The 25,253-nt window shown below is 41.1% G+C and overlaps 1 protein-coding gene and 1 long non-coding RNA gene across 3 annotated transcripts in view; one reads left to right on the top strand and one right to left on the bottom strand.

Annotated features, from left to right (window-relative positions):
- The window catches only part of CNTNAP5 (contactin associated protein family member 5), a 366,715-nt gene that overhangs the window by 21,264 nt on the left and 320,198 nt on the right, over positions 1 to 25,253 (bottom strand). For both annotated transcript variants that reach the window (XM_064157679.1, XM_064157672.1), the window contains exons 19-21: positions 24,111 to 24,335; positions 2,078 to 2,208; positions 607 to 691 (exon numbers count right to left, since the gene is read on the bottom strand). In XM_064157679.1, the coding sequence (XP_064013749.1) occupies positions 607 to 691; positions 2,078 to 2,208; positions 24,111 to 24,335 (441 nt within the window). The remainder of the gene's footprint in view (positions 1 to 606; positions 692 to 2,077; positions 2,209 to 24,110; positions 24,336 to 25,253) is intronic.
- LOC135182995 (uncharacterized) lies at positions 5,376 to 6,263 on the top strand. Its single transcript, XR_010305374.1, has 2 exons — positions 5,376 to 5,557; positions 5,697 to 6,263. It is a non-coding gene; the product is annotated as an uncharacterized LOC135182995 (long non-coding RNA).

Below are 25,253 nucleotides of genomic sequence, written 5' to 3'. Positions count from 1 at the left end.
AGGGGGTAATTAGAACCTTACTGGAAATGTGTAAGTCTCTTATGTAAAAATTTATTACATACTTGGCTACAAAACCACAGAGAAATTCTAATTTCCAAATTTCAAGTGAAGTTTTTCTGTTCTTGTAATGGCTTTGTAAAATGAAAGGCTGAAGTCCTAGAAAGTCCATGAATGGAGCGTGCAGAATTGTGGCCTCAGTTCTATAAGTAACACAGATATTCTCTACAAAACTGAAATGGAAAAGGACTGGGAGAGGATGAAGGTTCACATTTCTGTTCTTATCATTAGGATACAGAGATAGCTTAAGAAAAGTAAGCTGTAGTCAGCAGTTATACCATTAGGCTACAATGCCATCCTGTGCAGCCACACAGGCACTTTACTGCGAAGAGCAATGGGAGAAGTTCATGTTGCTATCAGCGCAAACAGGTAAAGCTGACAAATTTGCATTGATGAGATACATAAATAGGACTACTGGAATGCTCAGGTCAACTCCTAGAGTAAAAACAGACAAACAAAACCCCAATCCTATTAAAAACCCAACACATAGCAACCCACCTCCAGCACTATAACAACTGAAGAATCAGAAATATTTTTAGCAAAACTTACCTGTGACCTTGCCCAAGGTGAGTGATTTGATGGCCTTAAAATCAATCTCAGAAAAGTTGTGTTTAAGTTTGAGAACTTGATCAACCTGGAAGAGGTCAATAAAATTAGTTCATTAGAAAGCATGTTGACACTCCTAGATCTCTCCATATGGCAAATGTCTGGGAATGCTCTCAGCAACAAATCAGTTAATTCTGCCCCCAAGTGTGATTCAGTTTCCAAATATAGCAAAGTGAATGTGCTTTGATTTTAGCATGAGAAGCTGAAAGGTACACCATAACAGTCATACAAAGTGCTTTGAAGAAAATCCTCCTGCAGAAAAGCTTAAAATGTTCAATACTGAAATCCCCCTGCTTCCCAAAAACCTGTGTAGTCACTTCAGAATGAACTCAAAGGAGACCTCTGTAGAAATGTATTGTGAAGAATTAGTTCTCTATAGAAGAAAATCACAGTGCAGCAGACAATAGAAGACTGGTACTTGAGGAAAACCCTAGCTTTTAGCAAAAGATTCCTTCCTAGATAATCAGGCCTACCCAACCTAGCTACATGCTAACTGTATTATTATTTTACCACTCAGACATGGAAACTGTGGGGAAACTGTGTTTCTGTCTCCTTATTCTGTCCCTTAACACACAGCTTCTGTGTAGACTCAGACACCCTTCCCTGTCAAATAACCGCTGTCCAAATTAGCCAATTTGTTTGGTAAGATGAACTGCTGTAATTAACTTCAGAAGGAAAGCAGAAGGATCAGTAAGATGGTCATCTTCTCCCTGCCCTGGAAAAAAATGGAAATGCACGAAAACAAGACAGAGGAACATTCTTGTCTCCCAATAAGTTGTAACATTCAGGATAGATTGATTCTAGTAAAAGGACAGGGCACCATAATGCATACACATGGTGACTGTACCCTGTGTTACATCAACTCTTCCTTTTCTGTCACAGGATAAGGCAGTTGGGGTCACATTTTCCTTTGGAACACATACCCTAAATGAAACTACAGAATCACAGAATTAACCAGATTGGAAGAAACCTCCAGGATCACCAAATCCAACCTATCACCTAACCCTTCCAATTAATTAAACCATGGCATTAAGTGCCTCATCCAGCCTCCTATGTTCCTAGGTGTTCAGTCCTAATCTATTTTTCTCCCTTTGGCAGGTTTTCAATGATCCATATTGTCTGGATCCTCTGGGAGTACAGGTTATACAGATATCTCTAAGTCCCAGAACCACTTCAAAGGTCCAGACTAATTTCTGGTGAAAGGTTCTTACCTAATTTACAGGTTGTCAGAGACAAGGGAAGGATCATTGAACAAAAAACACCATAGTTGGGTACTTTTTGTAGCAGGATCTGGATGGAACTTTGACTTAACCTACAAGGTTGCTCTGCTGCTGGTTGTACCTGACTTATGTGAAACCTGTGACTCCTGCTGGTGATAAGGCATGAATATCAGTGGGTTTGAGACACAGCATACCTGAATGATGAGCTCTCTGCCTTCTCTGTTAATCTTCACATGGTGCAGCTCTCGGTTGGCAAAATTTCCAGAGTCAATGGTGAAAATGAGGAGCCCATCCTTATTCAACTTGTATCGGACTTGTAAACTTCCTTAAAAGTAGAGCAAAATTCCATATATAAGACTTATGTGACAATGAAGAGATGCGGTTCAATATCTCTACACAACATATTGTCGCGGAGGGGTATTCTGCTACCTACACCGCTTTTGGCAAAGGGGAGAAATTAATTGGGGTGAGATAATATTATATAAAAATATATATTTATTAAACTCAGTGTTCTGGACTCTCACCACCCCCAACCACTATATATTAATATTAATATTTGTTACACGGTTATGAAAACATTCTAGGATAAAATATGTATAGAAACTTACTAATTAACTAGCAATCATTCAAACTATAAACAGAGAAAGGATTTTCCCCTGCGGCAAATACTGTTTGGGGTCTATATACTATTTGCCCAGCAGAATGGGCTGAAAACTGATTCTGCTCTATGGCAGAGGAAACAGATATTTACAGAGGTATTAAAGCTTTTACTCACAACTTTCATTAATGAATGATCACCCTCTGGTGCTATGTGACAGCCTATGCCAGTGTCCAAACTTCAGGGGATCTCTGCCCATGGACTTTGAGGCTGGAATCCTCCGGGCTTAAGGGGAAAGGATGAATCTCCCCAGCTTCTGGGGAAATAGTGGTCTCTGACCTTTGTGCTGCTGGTTTCTTCTGGATGCTTCTGTCCAGGAATTCTGAGCTGGCAGGATCTCAGCTATAGGAGGCGAATATCGTGCTGTCTCTGGCACGGTTGTCACACGGCTGGCAGGCTGTGTATGCAGACAATTCAGAGTCTGCTTCCTGGTTGACTTAGCCGCAGTGGCACACTTACCAGGCAATGACAGGCAGCAAGTGTGCAGGATGTGCACGGCTGCTGGGGGCCTGAGCTCTGTAGGTAAAGGTAGGCAATGCAGGATCTGGTCCTGATAACACAGTAGCATGCAGATGTGCACAGCTGGCTGGAGACTATAGGCTCCACGTATATATATATATAGGCAGGCTTAGGTAAGCTCTGCAAGAAAGGTATGCAGACAGGTGAGCTGCAAGTGAGGCTTCGAGTGTGAGCAATGGCGTCTGAGCAGCTGAGCTATCAAGGCAGCGTCTGAGTGGCTGAGAATGTTGTTTACCTGTGCAGCCCTATTTATTGAATGTGGGCCAAGATTAATGGCTCCTTTGGCCACTAGAATGACCAATCAAGTTGTCAGTCAGCCAAACCTTACCATAACAGGCAAAAGCACTTGCCTGGACTTTCCCAAATATGGGGATCACATGGGCTTACCCCAGGGAGACACAAGCTGGGTGTGTGGGGGCTTGCACAACCTGTTTATAACCAGGGGTCCTGGCAGGAAAACATGTCCAGGCAAGGCAAGGCATAAATAAGCCAATTTTTGGGCCTACAGGCCCTCCACGACACGTAGAACTCATTTTCATCTTATTGTAGTGGTGTAACAAGGTTGAAAAATCAAGGACTTCAAACTGTAACCAAACAGTGTGAAAAGAAATGTACTGGAAGAATTCCTCTTACTAGCTAACAAACTCTGCTATGGAGAAATATAACTTAATTGAGCAACTAAGTATATCAAAGGAGAGTGTGTCTGTCTGCAGGTCAGATGCTGGCACAAAAGCTCATCTACATTAGTCTTAAGGATCGCTTCCACTAGAGGGCATGCAAGTCTTGCACTATTCTATTCAATTTTGGTGATTTTGCTACTCCTTTTCATCAAAATATAACACACAATGCAGAAGACGGTGACAAATGTGAAAATTATAACTTAATTTCAAAAATTGTAAGGCCTAGATTTATTAGAATTTATATGCAATAAACAAAAATATATATTGTAAATAATTACACAGAAAAATATTTTTACTTTGGTGCTCTAACATATTTGAAGAAATAAATATAATTCACTAAAGATGAAAAACAAATTCTCTAAACTTTTGGACCTCCAGTAGCCAAAATACGCCAATTATCAGTTATACCATAGAGTTAAAAAGCTCTTCTACTTTGTTACTGTGTCCAAGTAGAAATCGAATGCAAGTCACCACAACCCTGAGCAAAGAGTTCTTAATTTATACCCAGTTTTGTAAATCATAATAAAACCACTCACTCTCTTTCCATTTCAGCACTTCTTTAGCAATAATTCAAATTATTCCATGTATCACTAGATTTTGTAGAAGGCTACAGGAACATGTCACCTATGCTGAATGATAGAAGCTGACTGACTGTTTTGTCATAAAGGATGGATGTGCTCTAGAACCAGTTTCAGTGTCTGAAGAGGCAACATTCGTATAAACATTGTGTGGCAGCACCATGTCAGAAAAGTCCATGATACAACTGGAAGTGTGGTACACTAAACTGTTATTCAGAAGCAACTCTGACCCTCAAAAATCATAGAATCGTAGAATCAACCAGGTTGGAAGGGACCTCCAAGATCATCCAGTCCAACCTATCCACCAGCCCTAGACAATCAACTAGACCATGGCACTAAGTGCCTCATCCAGGCTTTTCTTGAACACCTCCAGGGGCAGTGACTCCAGCACCTCCCTGGGCAGCCCATTCCAATGGCAAATCACTCTCTCTGTCAAGAACTTCCTCTTATTATTCAGCTTATGCCTCCCCCGGCACAACTTGAGACTGTGTCCCTTTGTTCTGTTGCTGGTTGCATGGAAGAAGAGACCAACCCCCACCTGGCTACATTGTCCCTTCAGGTAGTTGTAGACAGCAATGAGGTCACCCCTGAGCCTCCTCTTCTCCAGGCTAAACAACTCCAGCTCCCTCAGCCTCTCCTCATAGGCTTTGTGTTCCAGGCCTTTCACCAGCTTCATTGTCCTTCTCTGGACACCTTCCAGTATCTCAACATCTCTCTCGAATTGAAGTGTCCAGAACTGGACACAGTACTCAAGGTGTGGCTGGCTGCATGTTCAGCCCTGCTTGGCTCCTATATTCAGCTGCATTAATGCTGCAAGACTGATTGCAGGTCTCAAGAGAGGACATACCTGCTCCTTTCAGCCTTTTGAATCCTCCCTCAATAAGGCTGGCTCTTGTCTACAAGCAACTGTAAAACAACTTTATAAAAAGTTTATAAAAATACATAAATTTCCTGCTGAGGGGAAATTTTGCCACAACTCATGGTGAAGTTGACAGTCCTTCCAGATTGGACCCAGACTCTAGTTCAGATCTTCTCTTTTCCTGTTTTGTCACCAGGATGTTTGGCTGCTCAGGCTCTTAAGAGCTCTACTTCTTGTAACATTCATTTTACTCCAGATGAAGACTGCTGCTCCCTGAGTTTTGGAAGATAGAAATGAAGCTTCTAAAAACAAGAAGGAAAATGGAGAATGAGCTACTTGGATGAAAGCTTTTCAGCTGATTGATAAGGCTGTTGGATTAGGTGAGCTTTTAAATGAACTTTTTAAAAAGAAATGTAAAAGGCATTTACTTTTTCACATATAGTCATGGATGTTAGAGGGGAATTTGTGAAGAGATCAAGGTCAGTAACAACTACTAAATTATTCACTGTCACATTACAGGGCTTGATTCAGCTGCTCTGAAACATATTGCAAAGCTCCCACCTCCTCAGGACATAGCCAGGACATGGAACTTCTGTCCATCACCATCAATGTCACACTTAGGATTCAAGCTTAAATCACAATCTTATTTTCTAGTAGTGATGGAAGATCCATCAACAGAGATTATCAGTAAACATCTTACAATTGCTTTACACTAGAAAGGCATGAGAAAAGAAGCCCGAATACAAGGAAGTTAAGGGACCTTCTTCATGCTTCCTTGTTAGGGCAGTGGGAGACATGATAACATTGCCTGACTCTGCACACCACAGCTGAGGTGACCACATAAAATATGCTAAAACTAAGATGCATTTAATACCAAAATTCATCCTGTTTTTAGTACAGAAAAAGTTGTCTGGCAGATTACATTGTTATTTTGCTACTTGACAGGCAAAATAAATGGATTATTAATTAGGACTATTATTAAGAATTTTTTGTTGTCCTCTGAATTTTGATTATCTGGTCTACTGACTTTCACCATCTCATCAGCCCGGTGTCACTAACTGCAAATAAAAAGCTGTATATAAACCAGCTCCATTTTCCTTATTCTTTATTCTCTCTCTATTTTGCATCATTTCTGTCTCATGATAGGGATTCATACTAATCATGAGCTGTGTAATTTTTGGTAATCTTGTGGCAGTCATGCCTGTCATCCTCTTTTCAGTTCTGTGTGTCTGACAATGCACACCTGGATTGCCATAATGCTCAAGCAACACATTGCCTGTCGTGTTTTCTTCCTTCTCTCATGTATGTGGAATTGCTGAAGGCAATTTCTATTAAGTCCATAAATGAGGAGGGAAGGAAAGAGAAAGGTATCTTGTTTCTGGCCTTGAGCTGGAAAATTTTATTGGGCACTTTAGCAGTTTTAGGTAAGAGTAGATTTACACTTGATTATTATATTAATCCATTTTAGTTTCAACTTCTATACAATGCAGACCAGCATGGCATTATGCTGTGCTAGCTCCACAACAGCTCAGGAAGGGAGACATAGGTTAGCCTTAGTGTTATAGACTGTAACATGGCCTCTTTTTAACACTTTGAAGGAAATGAGCCCATGTAGGCTCACATCCTACTATGATGAGACCACTAGCAGTATCAAAGTTGACTTGATACATATGACTATGGGCTTCAGCCTGTAATCTGCAGTAATGTAATCCATGACTATAAATAGAGATAAATGACATCTCTGTGCTGATATTATATATAGAACCATTTTCACACTCTTCCAGTTCTGGAAAATAGCAAAGGGCAATATTTATTGCCATGCTCTGCTGGTGACTATGTTGAGGATCACTCCACTGAAACAAAACACTTCCAGAACATTCCTTCAGTGGTCATGGAGGCCAAGGTTAGTACTTGCTATCAGTGTACAACAACTAGTGTAACCAATCCCCAGGCAGCTACAGGAATAGCATGATGTATTTAAACTGCTGCTTTTTGCTGAGGGCAAGAAAGATGTAATAGCAGCTCTTAAGACTAGCGATGATAAGGACACTAAATGAGAAATTTCAAAGTACTCAGCCTGAAGGATTAAAATATAGTCCCTAATATCAGAGTGTGAAGAAATATCTTGGCCATGATGTTACATATTCTATGTAAAAAAAAATTCTGATTGAATGTGTCAACAGGAATTTTTTTTTTTTTTCACTTGTGGAATGTCAGAAAAACTGCCCTCTTGTAAGATATCACCCTGTGTTACATTATTTGAGGAAAAGGGTTAAAGAAGCTCTGCAGAAAATAAAAAGTGGATTCCAGGATTTTGGTCTAAAACTCCATCATTAATAAGCAAGGTTCCTCTTACATAGGCCATCAGGACCACAAGTCTTGTGTTATTTAGTCTTGAAGAACAAAACAGCAAAGAAGGGAATGACATGTACTTGGGAGTCTGAGACTTCTCTACAGGACCCTCATTTACATAAACTGGTTTAAAATTAGTCATGATTGAACCCAACATCTCTGCCAACTTCAATGGCACTTTTTAATTACTTAAACTGGCTGAAGCAGCTGGCAAGACATCTTGAATCACCTGATGAAGTTGAGGTTAGTTCAATGAGCTCAGGGATAGTACACTCAAAACATACAACTTTATCACCATCATGTTATGTCAGGAAAAGTAATTTCACTCAGGGCACTCAGGGCAGCTGACAATTCTGATTTGGGAAAGATGTACATGTACAGAATAATGAAGCACCATATTAAGAAATGAACCACAGACTACCTCTCTATGTCCCCTTGCTTCAAAGGCACCCAGAAACAAAGGTGTTTGAGACCAACAGAACCACTTACTGCTGTCTCAGAGTAGTAGTCACCCTCGTCAAATTGCAAGGTAAGTATAGAACTGCATCCATCCTAGAACTCACCCTCAAAACTCATCTGAGCTAAAGAAAAAATAATTAAGGCACAACAAAACAAATAGGCTATTGATGCTACTATTATTAAAAAAAAAAAAAAAAATAGATCAGAAAGCCATTTGCAGCTTGTAATGTAGAAAATGCTTCCTGAACACAGAACAGCAAATGAAAGTTTATGGTTATCTCTGTGACAGAATATCTCTCTGGCAACTTGTACAGCTTTAGCATGACAGTGTCCCTTTTCATAGCCTAAATATTTTTAAATGAACTACCATTTTCTTGGTTTAGAGCAGTTGGCTAAGAAAATTGCTCTTTAATTAGCATCTTCTCCCCAGGGATATTTGCTCAGTAAATTTACTCTTCAGTGAAGTGCTGCTACTGATTTGAAAGAACAGAGCCTATCTCTTCAGTATCCAGTGGCATTTAACTGAGATAGTACTCACACATTTTTAGGAGGTGACTCTTGCTATTTGTTTTGCATGGAGAAAATGAGGTGAAACTGATGAACATGTTTGCTGAACATATGATTACTCAGCTACTGCATTTGCTCAGATGACACTGTTAGATAGATTAAAAAAAAAATAAACACCTCCAATTTTTCATAATCTTTCATAGCAGTGAAAAGCAAAGATGTCTATTTCTTATTTCCACCCACTCAGTGCTTGAGACAGTCAAGATTTAAGGATCATATTCAGGTCATGCTATATTTAAAAAAAACCAAAACCCACAAAACATTTCATGTTGCATTTCTTCAACTTTGAAAAAAACACACCCCTTCAAGCCCCTAAAGGAGCTTATCTGGAGACCCATGACCTCAGTTCACTTTGCAATCCCACTAAGCAGTTGGACTCAGATTGAGTATGTCACTTAAGTGTCAACAAATGTAGCTAGTTCCCTTACATGACTGACAAATGTGTTTAACCTTCACAGACATCTCATTCCCACCAGTTAGCTTAACACAGGCTGACCAGCAATTAAAAAGGAAGCGGCAGATGGTTTTTCTTGTTCTAGAGCTAGAAAATACTGCAAGTCTAAAAAGTGACTCAGAGGACCACAGTCATAGAGCTCATTATGCACATAGTAACTGGCTTAAATGTAGAGCTTATTCCAGTGATTCTTAAAGGAACAGTCATCTAAACAAAACCAGTGCATGTCCATGATGATGTGGCTGGGCCTAAAACAGGAATAGGGCTGAACCATAGACATAGGATAATACTGAACACTGTCTCTCCAGTTCATGGGTAAGCATACACAGTGGTGTATTTATGGAGGTGATGGCACAGCACTAACACAGTTTGCCATCTACCAGCATGATGATTGCTGACAAATTGTCTTCCTTCTTTATGTCAGTGTATCTGTCAGTGAAATAAATGGATGTTAACATCCTGTGGAAAATAAAAGGAAACCTCTGGGTGAACAGCAATTTAAAAACATACTCTTAGTCATCATCAATATCTCTCCTTTCCTAGGTAATTCTTTTTCATGAAGACAATGATAAGTGTTATTTTTACAAAGAGATGCTACATTAATTATAGTTTTTCCCTGAAAGTGACTTGTGGGAGAATTTTCTTGCTAACAGGACATGTGATGATAAACATGAGCACCCTTGATGCGAAGCGTCCTTGAGTCCATCTCGAGGCAGGACGCTAGGTGGTGGGGGCACCCCCCACATGTAGCTGCAGGAAGTGGAGTGCCAGCTGCAAGGAGCTGGGTTAGCCAGCCCAAGAGGTCGACCCAGCAGGCTGTCGACATAATGCTGCCAATCTGTACTTTCCACTTGTACCAATCTCAAACTAAGTTAGTTGTGCACGCCTCTTCCAAGTACCATATAAGCCGCTGTACTGCCTAAATGAAGCATACTGCTTGCAGCTAACTCAGACAGTGAGGGCTCGTCAGTACCCTGATCGATCCTGCCTCCACTGGATTCCTGTGACCACAGTGACTGAATGTAGAGGTGAAGGAAAGGGCTAGGGGCATCTGATGCAGCTAAATGTCCTTGAAATTACCTGCTCTCTGATGATTAGTTTAATTCTGGTAAATTTAAACCTATATCTTTTCTACATATTCTTTGGAATAAGTGTCATTCTAAGATCCTTCATTAACAAAAGCTACCTGCATGATACTATTGGATCTGATGCTCAGATCACTCCTGCTGTGTTTGAAAACACACACACATGCACTGAATGCCATTAGTCTTCCCATAGTCAAGACATTCAGTAGGCTCTATGGTTTACTCACTATTGTATGTAGAAGAACTTTACCAGGTTTTCATCTCTCACTGTACTTTTCATTTAAAACAAATGTGCTAGTTTGAAGCTAGCTGGAATATTTTGGTGAGAAGAATTAAATTATAGGCTGTGAAAAGGAAACAATGGTGATGTCTACTTCACTCATAGTCTTGCTGAGATGCATAAAAACAAGAACATAAACATAGATGACACAGCTGCTGTCTGTCTTTGGCTGCCTGCATTTTTCTCCCTACCCTGCTGTCTGTGTAAATAATCCTTCTCCTTTCTAACACCCCTGTCTGGCCAATCTTCCAAACTCGCCTTGCATATAAGTCAAAGTCTGGGATAAGGCAGATGGGTGGAAAGGAGGTGAAAGAGTGGTTGGGAGCCCCTCCTGGGCACTCTGCTTTCTGGGAGGGATGTTGTGGTTCTGTATTACTTTTTTAACTTGCATATTTCTGTATATAGCTGTATATATTGTAAATACAGTATATACAGTAAAGATGCTGGAAGGCCACTATAAGGTCTCCTTGAAGCCTTCTCTTCTCCAGGCTGAAAAGCCCAAGCTCTTGTAGCTTATCCTCACAGCAGAGCTGCTACAGCCCTCTGATCATCTTCGTGGCCCTCGTTTGGACTCACTCTAATAGTTCAATGTCCTTCTTGTGCTGGGAGCTCCAGAGTAAAGGGGGAGAATTACCTCCCTTCCCTTGCTGGCAATATTTCTCTTGATACAGCCCAGGACACAGTTGCTGTCTGGGCTGCATGTGCACACTGCTGGCTCATGTTGAGCTTTTCATCCACCCAGACCCCCAGGGCCTTCTCCTCAGGGCTGCTCTTCAGCCATTTGTCACCCAGCCTGGATTTGTGCCTGGAATTGCACTGACCCAGTGTCGTGGAGGGCCTGTAGGCCTGAAAAGAGGCTTATTTACACCTTTCCCTGCCTGGACATGTTTTTCTGCCAGGACCCCTGGTTGTAAACAGGTTGTGTAAGCCCCCACACACACAGCTTGTGTCTCCCTGGGGTAAGCCCACGTGATCCCCATATTTGGGAAAGTCCAGGCAAGTGGCTTTTGCCTGTTATGGTAAGGTTTGGCTGACTGCCAGCCTGATTGGTCATTCTAGTGGCCAAAGGAGCCATTAATCTTGGCCCACATTCAATAAATAGGGGTGCACAGGTAAACAACATGCTCAGCCACTCAGATGCTGCCTTGATAGCTCAGCCGCTCAGATGCCATTGCTCACACTCGGAGCCTCACTTGCAGCTCACCTGTCTGCATACCTTTCTTGCAGAGCTTACCTAAGCCTGCCTATATATATATATATATATATGCAGAGCCTATAGTCTCCAGCCAGCTGTGCACATCTGCACACTACTGTGTTATCAGGACCAGATCCTGCATTGCCTACCTTTACCTACAGAGCTCAGACTCTCAGCAGCCATGCACACTTTGCATGCTCGCTACTTAGCATTGCCTGGTAAGTGTGCCACTGCCACTGAGATAACCAGGAAGCAGACTCTGAATTGTATTCACACACGGCCTGCTAGCCGTGAAAACCATGCCAGAGACAGCATGATATTCTTCTCCTATACCTGAGATCCTGCTAGCTAGAGTCCCTGGACAGAAGCATCCAGAAGGAGCCAGCAGCACAAAGGCAGAGATTGCATTATCGCCAGGAGAACCGGGTCAGAGACCACTATTTCCCCAGAAGCTGGGAAGATTCATCCTTTCCCCTCAAGCCGGGAGAATTCCAGCTTCAAAGTCCACGGGCAGAGATCCCCTGAAGTTTGGACACTGGCATAGGCTGTCACATAGCCCCAGAGGGTGATTAATAATTAATAAGAATTGTGAGTAAATGCTCTAATGCCTCTGTAATATAAGTTGTCTCTGCCATAGAGCAGAATCAGTTTCAGCCTGCTCTGCTGGGCGAATAGCATATAGACCCCAAACAGTATTTGTCGCGGGGGAAAAATCCTCTCTCTGTTTATAGTTTGAATGTTTGCTAATTAATAAGTTTCTGTAAACATTTTATCCTTGAATGTTTTCCTAACCATGTAAACATATATTAATATTAATATACAGTGGTTGGGGGTGGCAAGAGTTCAGAATATTGAGTTTAATAAATAATATTTTTATATAAAATTATCTTGACCCAATTAATTTCTCCCCTCCACCAAAACCAGTGTAGTGGCAGAATACCCCTCCGTGACACCCAGGTGCAGGACCTTACACTTGGCCTTGCTGAATTTCATGAGCTTGGCCTGGGCCCACCTCTCCAGCCTGTCCAGGTCCCTCTGGATGGCATCCATGCCCTCTAGCAATTCGACTGTGCCACACAGCTTGGTATCATCTGCAAACGTGCTAAGGGTGCACTTGATTCCTCTGTTATATCATTGACAAATATGTTAAACAGCACTGGTCCTGGTGCTGACCCCTGAGAGACACCACTTGTTACTGGTCGCCAGGTGGACATAGTGGGCATTGATCACCACTCTCTGCATGTGACCATCCAGCCAATTTCTTATCCAGTGAGTGGTCCACACATCGAGTCTGTGCTTTTCCAGTTTGGTGACCAGGATGTCAAGTGGGACAGAGTCAACTGCCTTACTCATAGGTATGGCAGCGGATCTCTGTCACAACTAGTGCCTGTACTTTTCTCCCTTGTCTGCTTTTTATGTCACTAATCCTTCTGCTTTCTAATCCCCCTGGCCAATCCTCCAAACTCTAACGATGGTAGAGGCAGACAATGGCTCTCATTTCAAGAACAATCTTGCAAAAAACTGGGCCAAAGAGCACGGAATTGAGTGGATCTATCACATACCCTACTATGCACCAGCTTCAGGGAAGATTGAGCACTACAACTGTTTGCTGAAAACCACACTAAAAGCCACTGGGGGGGAACTCTGAAAAACTGGGACAAACATTTAGCAGAAGCTACCTGGTTGGTAAATAGTAGGGGTTCAGCAAACAGAGCAGGACCTGCACAATCAGATTTGGTCCAAACAGTAGATGGTGATAAAGTTCCTGTTGTACTTGAAAACGATCTGTTAGGGAAAACTGTTTGGGTATTTTTTCCTTCGAGTGAGGGGAAACCTGTCCGAGGGGTGGTTTCTGCTGAAGGTCCTGGTCATACCTACTGGGTAATGCAGGAGAATGGTGAAATCCAGTGTATTCCACAGAGAAATCTAACCTTAGCTGAGAGAGTTTAAACTGAGAGTGTATGTTACACGCTGTTAGGAGTTTTCTGTTCTGGGTATTACCTGGCATTCAATAAGACAGAATCTACATGGCAATCTATAGTATGTGAGCATGAACCCAATGTCACCTGGGAGTCCCTATTCTTGTCTCGTCTGTGAGGAGACAAACTGTTTGCTGTTTTCTGAGCTTTTGAATCACCTACTCCAAGATAGCTGTAATGAAGTGTGAACTGAACTTGTAATATTCGTTATTGTAAATATTGTTTTAGATTAGACAGTTCTCAGCAAAACTCTGAGTGAAATAGACAGGGGTGGGTTGTGCTGGAATGTTTTACTGACAGAAATTAGATTACAGGCTGTGAAAAGGAAACAATGGTGATGTCTACTTCAGTCACAGGCTTGCTGAGATGTATAAAAACAAGAACATAAACATAGATATGGCAGTGGCTCTCTGTCACATCTGGTGCCTGTATTTTTCTCCCTGGTCTGCTTTCTGTGTCACTAATCCTTCTGCTTTCTAACCCACTGGGTGATTCTCCAAACTCACCTTGCATGTAAGGCAAAGTCTGGGGTATATATAGCTTAGTCTTTCCCTTTTCCTGACTTCCTAAATATCTAAATTTATCTATAATATTTTTTGGGAAGATATTCCTGATTGAACTGTATCTGCTAATAAACTAAACTAATTTTGTATATAGTTTTGGGGGCAGGGTTTCAGGAAAATAAAATAATTATATTTTTTACATTTCTTGACTCAGCTATGTTAATTCCCTGCCTTCACAACAGTGATTTCTTAAGAATGGGGGGGGCAGGTAACACCCAAACTGTCACACTATCCTTTAGCTTTCCTAACCTGAGCTCTGGTTGCATGAACACTTTGTTTTTGTTCATCCCAGGTTACCTGTGTCCACTCTGTGTAGGCTTTCTTCTTACATCTAAGTGTGTCCAGGAGCTATCTATTCATCCATTCAGACCTCCAGGCATTCATACCTGCCTTCCTCTTTTCTCGGATGCATTGCTCCTGGGCCTGGAGGAGGTTATCCTTGAACACTGACCAGTTTTCCTGGGCCTCACTTCCTTCCAGAGCTTTTTCCCATGGCACCCTGCCAAGGAGGTCCATTGGCATACAAAGAATTGACTCATGTTCTTAAGCCATCTGATAGCTTTCACTTATCACTTGTACCTACTACAAGAACCATATAACAGTAACATTGTTATTAATCTTCTGTAGTAAAATACATGCTTACACACACATGCTTTCACTGCTTCACCTTCAAGTGTGTACTTCTGCAATCTTTCACAGAATCATAGAATGGATGAGGTGGGAAGGGACGTCTGGAGGTCATATTGTCTAACACCACCATTCTCAGGCAGGGACACAGACAGCTGTCCAGGACCATATTCAGGCACCCTTTGAATATCTTGAAGGAGGGAGATCCTACAATGTTCTAGGTAAGATATACCTATCCTCTGTCACCCTTAGAGTAGAAAAGAGAGTTTCCTGATGGTCAGATGAATTCATGTGTTTCAGTTTGTTTCTGTTGCCTATTGAGTGGCCTTGCAATGACGTCATCTTTCTTAGCACTTCGTACGTGCATCCTGTCAGGGATCATGGATAGATGTATGCTGAATTTGCTTAAACATTCTCTGATCTGATCCTTTTGCACTAAGCATACATTTGCCTTGCTCCAGACTTCTCTCTTGATCTCAGCCTGGGATTCCTGAAGGCCTCCCTGGCTTGTAAAGACTCAGGCACAAATGCCTGATTGCATCAGGAGAGAAGGACAAAGTCACCTTTCCAATATCCAACCGGCATAACTGATATGTTATGGGAAAAAACAGCATGCTAGTAAGGACACTACAAGCAAGATGGAGAACAGTTTGCTTGGAGCCAGGCTGGCTCCTTTGGGTATTATTAACTTGGGCTCTACATTGTGTAGAAACAGATACACTGCTCGCAAGGCAGCACTTGAATCAGCATTTCTAATAGGCTACACATCTCCCTACACATCCCTCTATGTCCATAATACACATAATTCACAACTGAAGAATAACTGAAAAATGACTGCTATCAATCCTCAGGGCTAAAGACTTTGGTAAAATGGGCTCTGGAGAGATCTTCATTTCAGAATTATTGAAAAGCATATCTGTAGGTCCAGCATCCATTCAAACATAGGGGCTTGTGACCCTCTGTCCTCCCTTTCCACTCCTTTCCGGACAGTTACACAAAAATCGAATAATAAAAATGATTGTTCAACTGCAAAAAGCAAGTAAGGTACTTAAGGCTTCAAGGAGATAAACATCTTCTTCAAGCAAATGGGAACATATGTTTTCTTCTTGGCTGATTATCTGCAGCCAGTGTTCTGAGGTTTTATGCCAGATACCACTAAGTTCAAAGACAGTCTGTATAAATGCAGAGCACATAGCAATTATTAACTGCATGCTGAGCCTTTCCTGCTCAATGTAATCCAATTACAGTTCTTTTGTTTTTCTCTCATGGATCTTCAGAACATTTCTTGACCCTTTGGTATGGCAAAATGATCTTCATGAGTACAACCATGTTCATGAATTCAGCTAAAGAGACAGATCTTTCAGTGCTCTCCTCTTGGAAAGCAGACAAAGAAATCTGCCGGAGTTCTTGGCTGAGTATTATAGTTGCTTCTCCTTTCATGTTAGTTTTGCACACTTTAAGAGTTTCCATATGCGAAAACAAACAAAAAATATATATAGGCTTTGAGTGCCAAGTCCACCTCAGAGGGTTTTTAGTGCTGGATTTCAAATGAAAATTCTAATCAGCATTGCTGTTTTCTGTGAAGCATGCTTGCATCAGGGAATCATCCAAGGGGCCAGAGATGTTTCTAACCAAAATAGTTTCTCTGTTTACATAAATGAACTGATTGGGAGATCTCCTGGCACCCCAGACCTTTCTACTTAGGGTGCCACAGACAGACTCCCATTTACAGGCAACTGCAGAAAATTTCTTTTACATTCAACATTCCCAATCAAACTTTCACTGGCTCCTCATTTAGTAAATAACAACAACTGCCTGAAATTATAGAGGATACATATTCCTATGTTATATGAAATAATTTAATGACAGTGAACCAGAGGTAATTTGGGAACAATTCTCAGTCATTCATAGAAAGTTGCTTGAAAACTAATATCCTCAACAAAGTTGTCTCCCACACTTTCCAACATTACTCACTTTCCTGATCCTGATCTGTTAAAAATAACTATACATGAACCTTGGCACCATTTTCAGTCACAGAAAAGGTGCAGATTGTTCAGTGAGTGTGGAAAGTCTATAAGACAGAAGGAATTCTCAAAAGACAAGACAACTGCACTAGCAATTGCACAGCTTAGAAAGTCTTTCCACAACAGTTAGTTACACCCTGTGGTACTCACTCCCTAAAACTACAATCTTCAAGGTTGTAAAGTAGAAGAACCAGTAAATTGACCCCTCAAATCCACCCCAGTGCTTCAGTAACTCCTCCTTTCCCTGTGAGGCTAATGGGACTTTGCCTCATTGAACTCCAGAGTGCACAGCACAAACAGAATCAAAAGATTCTTTACCTCAAAGGCTGAACTTTTTTTTTTTTTGTCTTTTTTTACTACTGAATGACAAAAGCTTTGGTTTTGCTCAAGAAAAGTTATTGGAGATGTAGCTCAACAGACTTCCAAAGCAAAACCAACATGGACAATTTATGTGTCTTTAACAGAAAGGATTCTTTTGACTCAAGACAGAAGGAGATTGTGATAGATTTCTAGTTTATTAAAAATATCAGTAGCTTCTCACTGATGACATTTACTTCTTTCTCGCAGAGTATTCATTCAGCTCACCTATACTACAAGTTTTAGTTTTTCTTCCTATTAACTTCAAATATCAGCTGATTTCAAGACCTTTGAGGACAGGACAGTGGAGTTGATCTAGCTCCTACTAATATATTCTGAGACTCAAGACCTAACAGAAGAATTACTCAAGCTGTTTTTATGTATACTTTTTGGTTTTAACTGTACCTTTTCTGTTGTCTTTAATCTCACCTATGACATTCCAGAGTCTTACTTCCCAAAAGAAATTGAGAATAGAGCTCACTGGTGTGGAGGGATTTTTGCTAACAAGACATGAATTGATAAACATGAGCAAACCCGTGCTGTGAGGTGTCCTTGGACTCAGGATAGCCAGGCAGTGGGTGCTGGCCTCCCACATGCAGCTGCAGGATGTAGAGTGCCAGTTGCAGGAGGCAGGGTCAGCCAGCTGCCAGGGGGCTGATCCTACAGGTTGTTGATACAATGTTAACCTATCTGTATCATGTACATAACCCTGGACCAATCTGTACTTTCCAGATGTACCAATCTTAAACTTAGTTAGCTGTGCACACCACTTCCAAGTAAGCATATAAGTCACTGTAACACAAAAAAAATTGGAGAACGACCATCTAACCATATTGGTGGCTCAAGAGTTGTTTTATCCCAAAGTGCAATGCTGGCACACTGGGATGGCAGTAAGTACTGTGCAGAAACAACCAAAAAGAAAAGGACTCAAATTGTTTAGTTTCTTATGATATCAGATAATAAATACAGATAAATTTTAAATCACTCTAGGATAGTTTGAGATTCTATCTTTTTACTTTGATGGTAGCTATCTGCTGTTTTTCCATATTAGGAATCATATTGTTTCCATGGAGAAAGCCAACAACACTGAGAATCAAAGTCCTGGCAAAACATTTTCTATATTATATATTTCATCACATTCATATCACATTTGATCACTTGCAGAGGGGAAGAAACATGCAGAAAGGAGAAGCACTTACAGTTTCTCTCAATATTTTTCTGCCCCATTAATTACTGTCTTTAAGACAATGATACTAATAGTGAGATACTGGTAACTTGGTAACTTGGTGAAATCATGTAAATTAAAAAATTTACAGTGAAAATTTAGCCTGAGAAAGAAAAGAATTTTTTTTTTGGCAGTAGCTTCCCATGACGTAGACTGACACACTGAAAAGGCTGATTAGATATATTTAGCCATTTTATGTAGCTTAGTAATGGGTACTAACAATATGAAAAATTTCCAGCACTGATATTAAAACTACAGTGCAAATTATTACATTACTGTTAATCTTTCAGAAGTGGAATCAATGAGACTATGAAAACTATATATACATAACCATCTATATATAAATATGCATTCCCATCTACATATAATACATACACGTTAATATGTATGCACAGTTTAAACACGAATAGGTATAATGTGCAAGATTGTAGAGAAGGGGACAATACTAAGTTATTACAAATGATTTTGAAAGATATATAGGATTTATAAATGTATTAACCAATGGTGGAAAGAATACCCAAGTGATCTTTAAAAACATTACATTTTTAAAACTTACTCATAGGCTGCCAGGATATGAGATAATTGATCAGAGGTAAGAACAACCTTGTGATACAGGTAAATTCTTTGGGTGGGAATTGTGTCTAGAAATATTAGCTGCTAGACACAACTGAGCATCGCCTGCTGTAGAAGGAGGACATCTGAATAGGTCATAGAATCATACAATCAGTCAGGGACCACAAGGATCATCTACTTCCAACCCACCTGCTATGGGCAGGGACACCCTACCCTAGATCAGGCTGGCCAGAGTCTCATCCAGCCTGGCCTTAAACAGCTCCAGGGATGGGGCCTCAACCACCTCTCTGGGCAACCCATTTCAGGCTCTCACTACGCTCATGATGAAGAACTTCCTCCTCGCATCCAGCCTGAACCTACTCATCTCCAGCTTTGCTCCATTTCCCCTAGTCCTGTCACTATCTGTTATCCTAAAAAGTCCCTCCCCAGCTTTTTTGTAGGCCTCCTCCAGATACTGAAAGGTCATCTCGGAGTGTCCTCTTCTCCAGATTGAACAGCCCCAACTCTTTCAGTCTGTACTCATAGCAGAGGTGCTCCAGCCCTATGATCATCCCAGTGGCCCTTCTCTGGACATGCTCCAGCACGTCCACATCCTTCTTGTAATAGGAGCTGCAGAACTGGATGCACTTCTCCAGGTGGGGTCTCACCAGAGTGGAGTAGAGGGGGAGAATCACCTCCCTCGGCCTGCTGGCCACACTTCTCCTGATTCAGCCCAGGATCTGGATGGCTTTCTAGGCTGCAAGTGCACACTGCTGGCTCATGTTGAGCTTCTTGTCCACCAGCACCCCAAGTCCCTCTCCTCAGAGCTGCTCTCCAGCCAGTCACTACCCAGCCTGGATTTGTGCTTGGGATTGCCTCGACCCAGATGCAGAACCTTGCACTTGGTCTTGTTGAACCTCATGAGGTTGGCTTGTGCCCACCTCTCCAGCCTGTTGAGGCCTCTCTGGATGGCATCCCTTCCCTCCAGCGTGTCTGCTGCACCACACAGCACTGTCATCAGCAAACTTGCTGAGGTTGCACTCAATGCCACAGTCCATGTCACTGACAAAGATGTTGAACAAGACCGGTCCCAGGACTGATTCCTGAGGGACTCCACTTGTCACTGGCCTCCACTTGGACATGGACACATTGACAGCCACTCTTTGGGTGTGGCCCTCAGGCCAGTTCTTTATCCATCTAGTAGTCCACCCATCAAACCCATGTTTCACCAGCATGGAGATCAGGATGTGGTGTGGGACAGTGTCAAAGGCCTTGATCAGGTCCAGGTAAATGACATCAGTTGCTTACCCCTCCTCTATTAATGTAGTGACCTGTTCATAGAAGGCCACCAGGTTTGTCAGGCAGGATTTGCCCATTTGCCCTGAGTGAAGCCATGCTGATTATACCCAATCAGGTCCAGAATTGTAGTTTCTAAATTGACATATGGTGACATCCAACATCTATTATCACTTTACCTCCCTCATGAACCATCTTCCCTCTGAGGCTCCATACACTCAAAGAGCTTTCTGTGTGGGCAGCATTGATCTGAATGGGTAAAATCATGAGTGGGAATGAGGCAATTTTATTTCCTTTCACAGACCTTACACTGGCCTGTTAGTTAACTCTAAATGAATCATTTTACTACCACAATTCTAGTGTCTCAATCAATGTGTACTGTATTTTCTAATGATATCACCTTTTTTACAGACTGATAGTGCAAAATGTGCCTGGGTTAAATTTATTAAGTTTACTGAAACTGATTGATTTTACAGGAAATATTTCACACCTGACTGGATTAGACCATATCTGCCTATACAAATTCACTCTCATAAGCCCCTTTTATTATAGTCTAAGTATGAATGAGCCTTGCAGACACTTAAACCTCTTTTATGGTAAATATTTAACATGGGAAGTCTGTCTGAATTACAGGAAACATTATTCTTATTGTCACTTTTATTAACTAATAATTTGCCTGGTTATTTTGTGGATAATAGAAAAGAGGAATAAGTAGTTTGAAAAATACATATAGATGTTGTACTGGTGTCCTGGATACCCAGTTTCCTCCCATCCAGTGGTTTGAATGGGAGAGGAAAGTTACAAAAAAACTGTTTCCCCCCTTGCCCTGCAGGCTTGAAGGGGAGGGAGCAAAGGGTCCTTCTGGCACAGAGGTGATCAGTGCAGATGCCTACGCTGAAATCAGGCTGGTGATTGGCTGTGGTCTTCATGCTGAGGAAATGGTAAAGTGTCTCTTTGTCTAGGAAGCTGAAAGATATTGGGGTGCTTCCCACCTTGGGGTTCTCCCCCACCTTGATAGTTCCTGCAGAGAGAGTCCCCAGGCACTGTGAAGGACAAGCTCCTGAGGGACTGGACTGTCCCTGCCTAGGATGGCTCCCCTACCGTAAGCACTCTTTTGTGCAAGCTTAACAGGCTTAACGAGCCTTGGATATCCTTTTGAGAGAGAGAGAGCTGACAAGCAACTGGACCACATTTCTCTCAGACAGCCTAGCTCACTTTGTGAGTAAACTCTTCTGCTCAGCTTGAGTTATAGTGGGGAAAGCTGTGTTTGTAGCTTAGCCTTTTCCATTTTTTGACTTATAAACCAGCCAAATTTATCTATAGTATCCTTTGTGAGATAGTCTCTATCAATCTGAGTCTGCTAATTAAACTAAATTAATTCTGTATATAGGTTTGGAGGTGGGATTTCAGGAAAATAAAATAATTCTTTTTTATATATTTTTCTGACTTGGCCACGTTAATTCCCTGCCTCTACAACAGAGGTGAGGTATCAAAGTATATAGACTGTTCCAATATAGTTTCTAAACAAGTGGAAAGGGTTTTGAGATTATGGCAAAGCACGTTACCCCTCATGACTTAAGTGAGAATGTCCATTCCTATGTTACCTGGGGTACAGCCTTTATTTAACCAATCAGTTATCCAGCAGGGACATGCTTAGGCCCTATTATACATTGCCAGACTCAGCAAGATTGTTTGAAAAAGAGCCAGTAAGAGAGCAGGAATTGTGCTCACTTTCAGTGCTACAAAGGACATTGTTATTCATCGTTCAGTAACTTTATTGCAAGCATAAACCTTTTGGAGGAACAAAGAGTAACATATCTGAATGTCATTCTCATTGGAATAATTTCAATTCCAACAAGACTAAGAAACAAAATGACATGAGATTAAAACAAAAAGATGATTACAACTGGGACAAATATGCATGACTGAAATGACTGTCTTAAAAGAATGACATAGAAGCGTGCTCAGTGTAACCCTGAAAGAGACTTTCAGGAGTTAACCAAGGTCAGCTTAGTAATTCTTTGTGCATAGTGCTACATTTTATAGTCTAGAGTTTTGGAACCTGACATCTCACCAAACCTCTGTTTTGGTGTTTGTTGGTTTGGTTTGGTTTGGTTGGTTGGTTGGTTGTTTTTGGTTTTGGTTTTTTTTTTTTTTTTTTTTTTGGGGGGGGGGGGGGTGGTGTTTGGGTTTTTTGTTTCTTTTTTTTTTTCTTTTCTTTTTTTTTTTTTTTTTACAAGTGAGTAAATAGAAGTACAAATCTGAGAAAAAGCACCACTGCTTCAGTTGCTTGAGTGTCCTGAGACACTTTACCTCCAGGAGTAGGAGACTCTCTGTCTCTATCTGAGCCAGAGATCTGCAGATGGTGCAACTGCCAAAAAGCAAAGTTTTTATCTCTGTTCCTGCTAGCATGCTACAACAGATCCTAGTGTCCTGACTCCAACCCTGTTCCCAGCTATCATTACTTGTGCCCCTTTCAGAATTTTGCAATTAAAGCCAGCTTATGATTGTATTTCATCAATAAAAGTCAATTGACTCATGTTTCTAAGGTTATTTTACACTATTCTGACAGCAGTAAAGGTGATTTAAATGAATATTACATTTCCAGTCACTTTAGGGCTATTTCCAATTGCCTGAGTGTCATCAAGAGACCTGAGCATAACTGAGAAGCAGATTCCAATGTCTGACCTCAGCAGAGGCTAACTTCTGGCACCATGGAGTTACGTACTGGAAAATTCATATATCTGAAAATCATAAACACTTGCATTTGAGACCAAATAAGAGATAGAAATCTAGTATTGGATAGGAAAGCATGGAGTTTCCTCAGTAGTTTCATTGCCTGGCTGCAACTTCACCTTGGGGTGATGGGTCTAGGCTGATGTTTTCCCAGCAGCCTCTACTGGGGATTTGGGTAGCCATCCCATGCAAGCTGGCGCATCAGCCATGTGGTATAATCAGGAGATAAACTACTAAAAAGCCCAAGTAGAGAATAAAATATTTTTACTTGTTACCTTTTTTTGTCTTCTTCTAGTTTCATTTGACTGGTACTTGAAAGCCTCCTTTTTTTGGGATTTACAAGGCTTCAGAATAATCTGGGTCGTTTGGTCAAATGTACATATCCAATCATGTAGCATTCATTTTCAATTGTTCTTCCAGAGGCTAGTGACTCAACAACATGCTTACTCATCACTTCCAGTGCCTGATAATTCTTCAATAATTCAAAAGTCCCCATTTGTCTAGGATGATATTCATCTGGAGTGAGTTTTCTGAAAGCACTGCAACAACTCTGAAGCCAGTCTTACTGAGAAGGCATAGAACCTATGCCATCAAAATCTTGGCATATCTTTAGAAAGGCCCCACATTGTCTGACTTTTAATAAAAAATGGATTTGCAGCTCATGTTTTCATCAGTGAATCTAGAACACTTTTACATTTTCTGGCTTTAATATTCAGGCATAATGGTCATATTCCATTGAAACAACCCAGTGAAGACCAACACATGTGCCAAGATAGAATGCAACAGAAAAAATGATATATTTCTGCACCAAGAGTTCTTGTACATTCATGGTATTTCTCATTGCCTTATCTTAGAGGCCTAATGGATCTCAGTGTGGAATAAATAGCAAAGGATTGCTATTGTACAATCTTGCCAAATGAAACTCAAAGCACATTTTAAGATCCAACAACATGATTATTCAAAGACTGAATAGGCAAGTGCAGCACTGAATGCCAAATAAAGGGCTATAAACAAGAGTGATAGCCAGTTGTGTGAACTGAATACCATCAAGTTAATAATGTTGCAGACACTGAAATGATCTTAAATCAGTGCAGAATTCTATACTATTCTCACAAAAAAAAAAAAAAAACCCTTAGCACAGCCACCCTGGTCTCTCTTTGGTAGCAAATCAAGAGCACTTACCATTCTTGGAGAGAATTACAGCCAAATATTCATGAAGGTAGGTGTTGATGTACAGCAGAAGGCTTGGAGTATGTGCAGTGAGAAAGCTAAATGCAATATTTTCCTTGGACATGACAGCATCCACATAAATGGCAGAGCTTGAGGTGCTTGCATTTTTTGTGACAGGATAAGGCTCTTGGAAAATATAGGTAATGGAAGTGCCAGCTTCAAATAATGCAGAAACCTCTGAAAGAATACATAAACCAAGGGAATAATTTCAGTTGCTGCATTTTCAGATATCACAGACAGGCATGGACATGAGCACACTGCCTCAGAAGCAGAACACTGCAAAACTCTTTGATCCAGCTGACGTCATTGTTCCTTATTTGGATGAGCAGTACATCCTTCCTTATAGTCTATCTGTGCAGCACAGAGAAAGATAGTGTATGGACAGAGATCTCTAAATTAAACTATTTTAGTGCTAGAAGCAGAGCTCCACAAGGTGGAATAGGCCAAGAGGTCTGTCAGCCAAATAAAAGCCCGGTTCACTATCTTCTGACAGTTGACATGTAAGGCAATATTCTCTATTTCCCCCCCACAAGAAAGAGAATATATTTGTGCTTTCCAGTCTCTTTTTTTAAACAAAGTCATTATTAAAGCAACACATTGAACAAAAGCCAACCACTAAGGGAAGCTGACTTTGATGACTCCAAAAGAAAAGAAACACCTTGTGCATACTCAGATTCCAAGAACTCCTTGCTCATGTTTTCAGTGCAGTCTGGCCATGACGTATGCAGGTGTGATAACACCTTCTTTTTCCTAATGTGATTAAAGTCAAGTCAAGATGGCAGCGTCTCCAGCTACAGACTGACTGCAACTGCTTTCTCCAGTACAGCATCTTCACCTCTACAGCAGTATCTAACAGGACACTGTGGTTAATATGCCTCTTTTGGCATTGGTGCAAATCCTCAGTTCATGTGAGTGAGCATAGTTCCATGGACTGCAGTACAACTAGGCTGATTTACACCAGTAGATGAAGTGACCCTCTTAATGAGGTAAGCAGCAGCCACAGTAAGTAAAACCCTTGCTGCTACTGAGCATGAGTTTTACTATTTCCTTCCTTTTCCAAAGCACGTGCTATCTAAATGAGATGCTCTTTATTTG

This window comes from Pogoniulus pusillus, chromosome 2 (genome assembly GCF_015220805.1).
Source record: "Pogoniulus pusillus isolate bPogPus1 chromosome 2, bPogPus1.pri, whole genome shotgun sequence".
Taxonomy (NCBI): domain Eukaryota; kingdom Metazoa; phylum Chordata; class Aves; order Piciformes; family Lybiidae; genus Pogoniulus; species Pogoniulus pusillus.
Note: the sequence above shows the minus strand (reverse complement) of the source record. Positions and strands in the feature narration are given on the sequence as shown.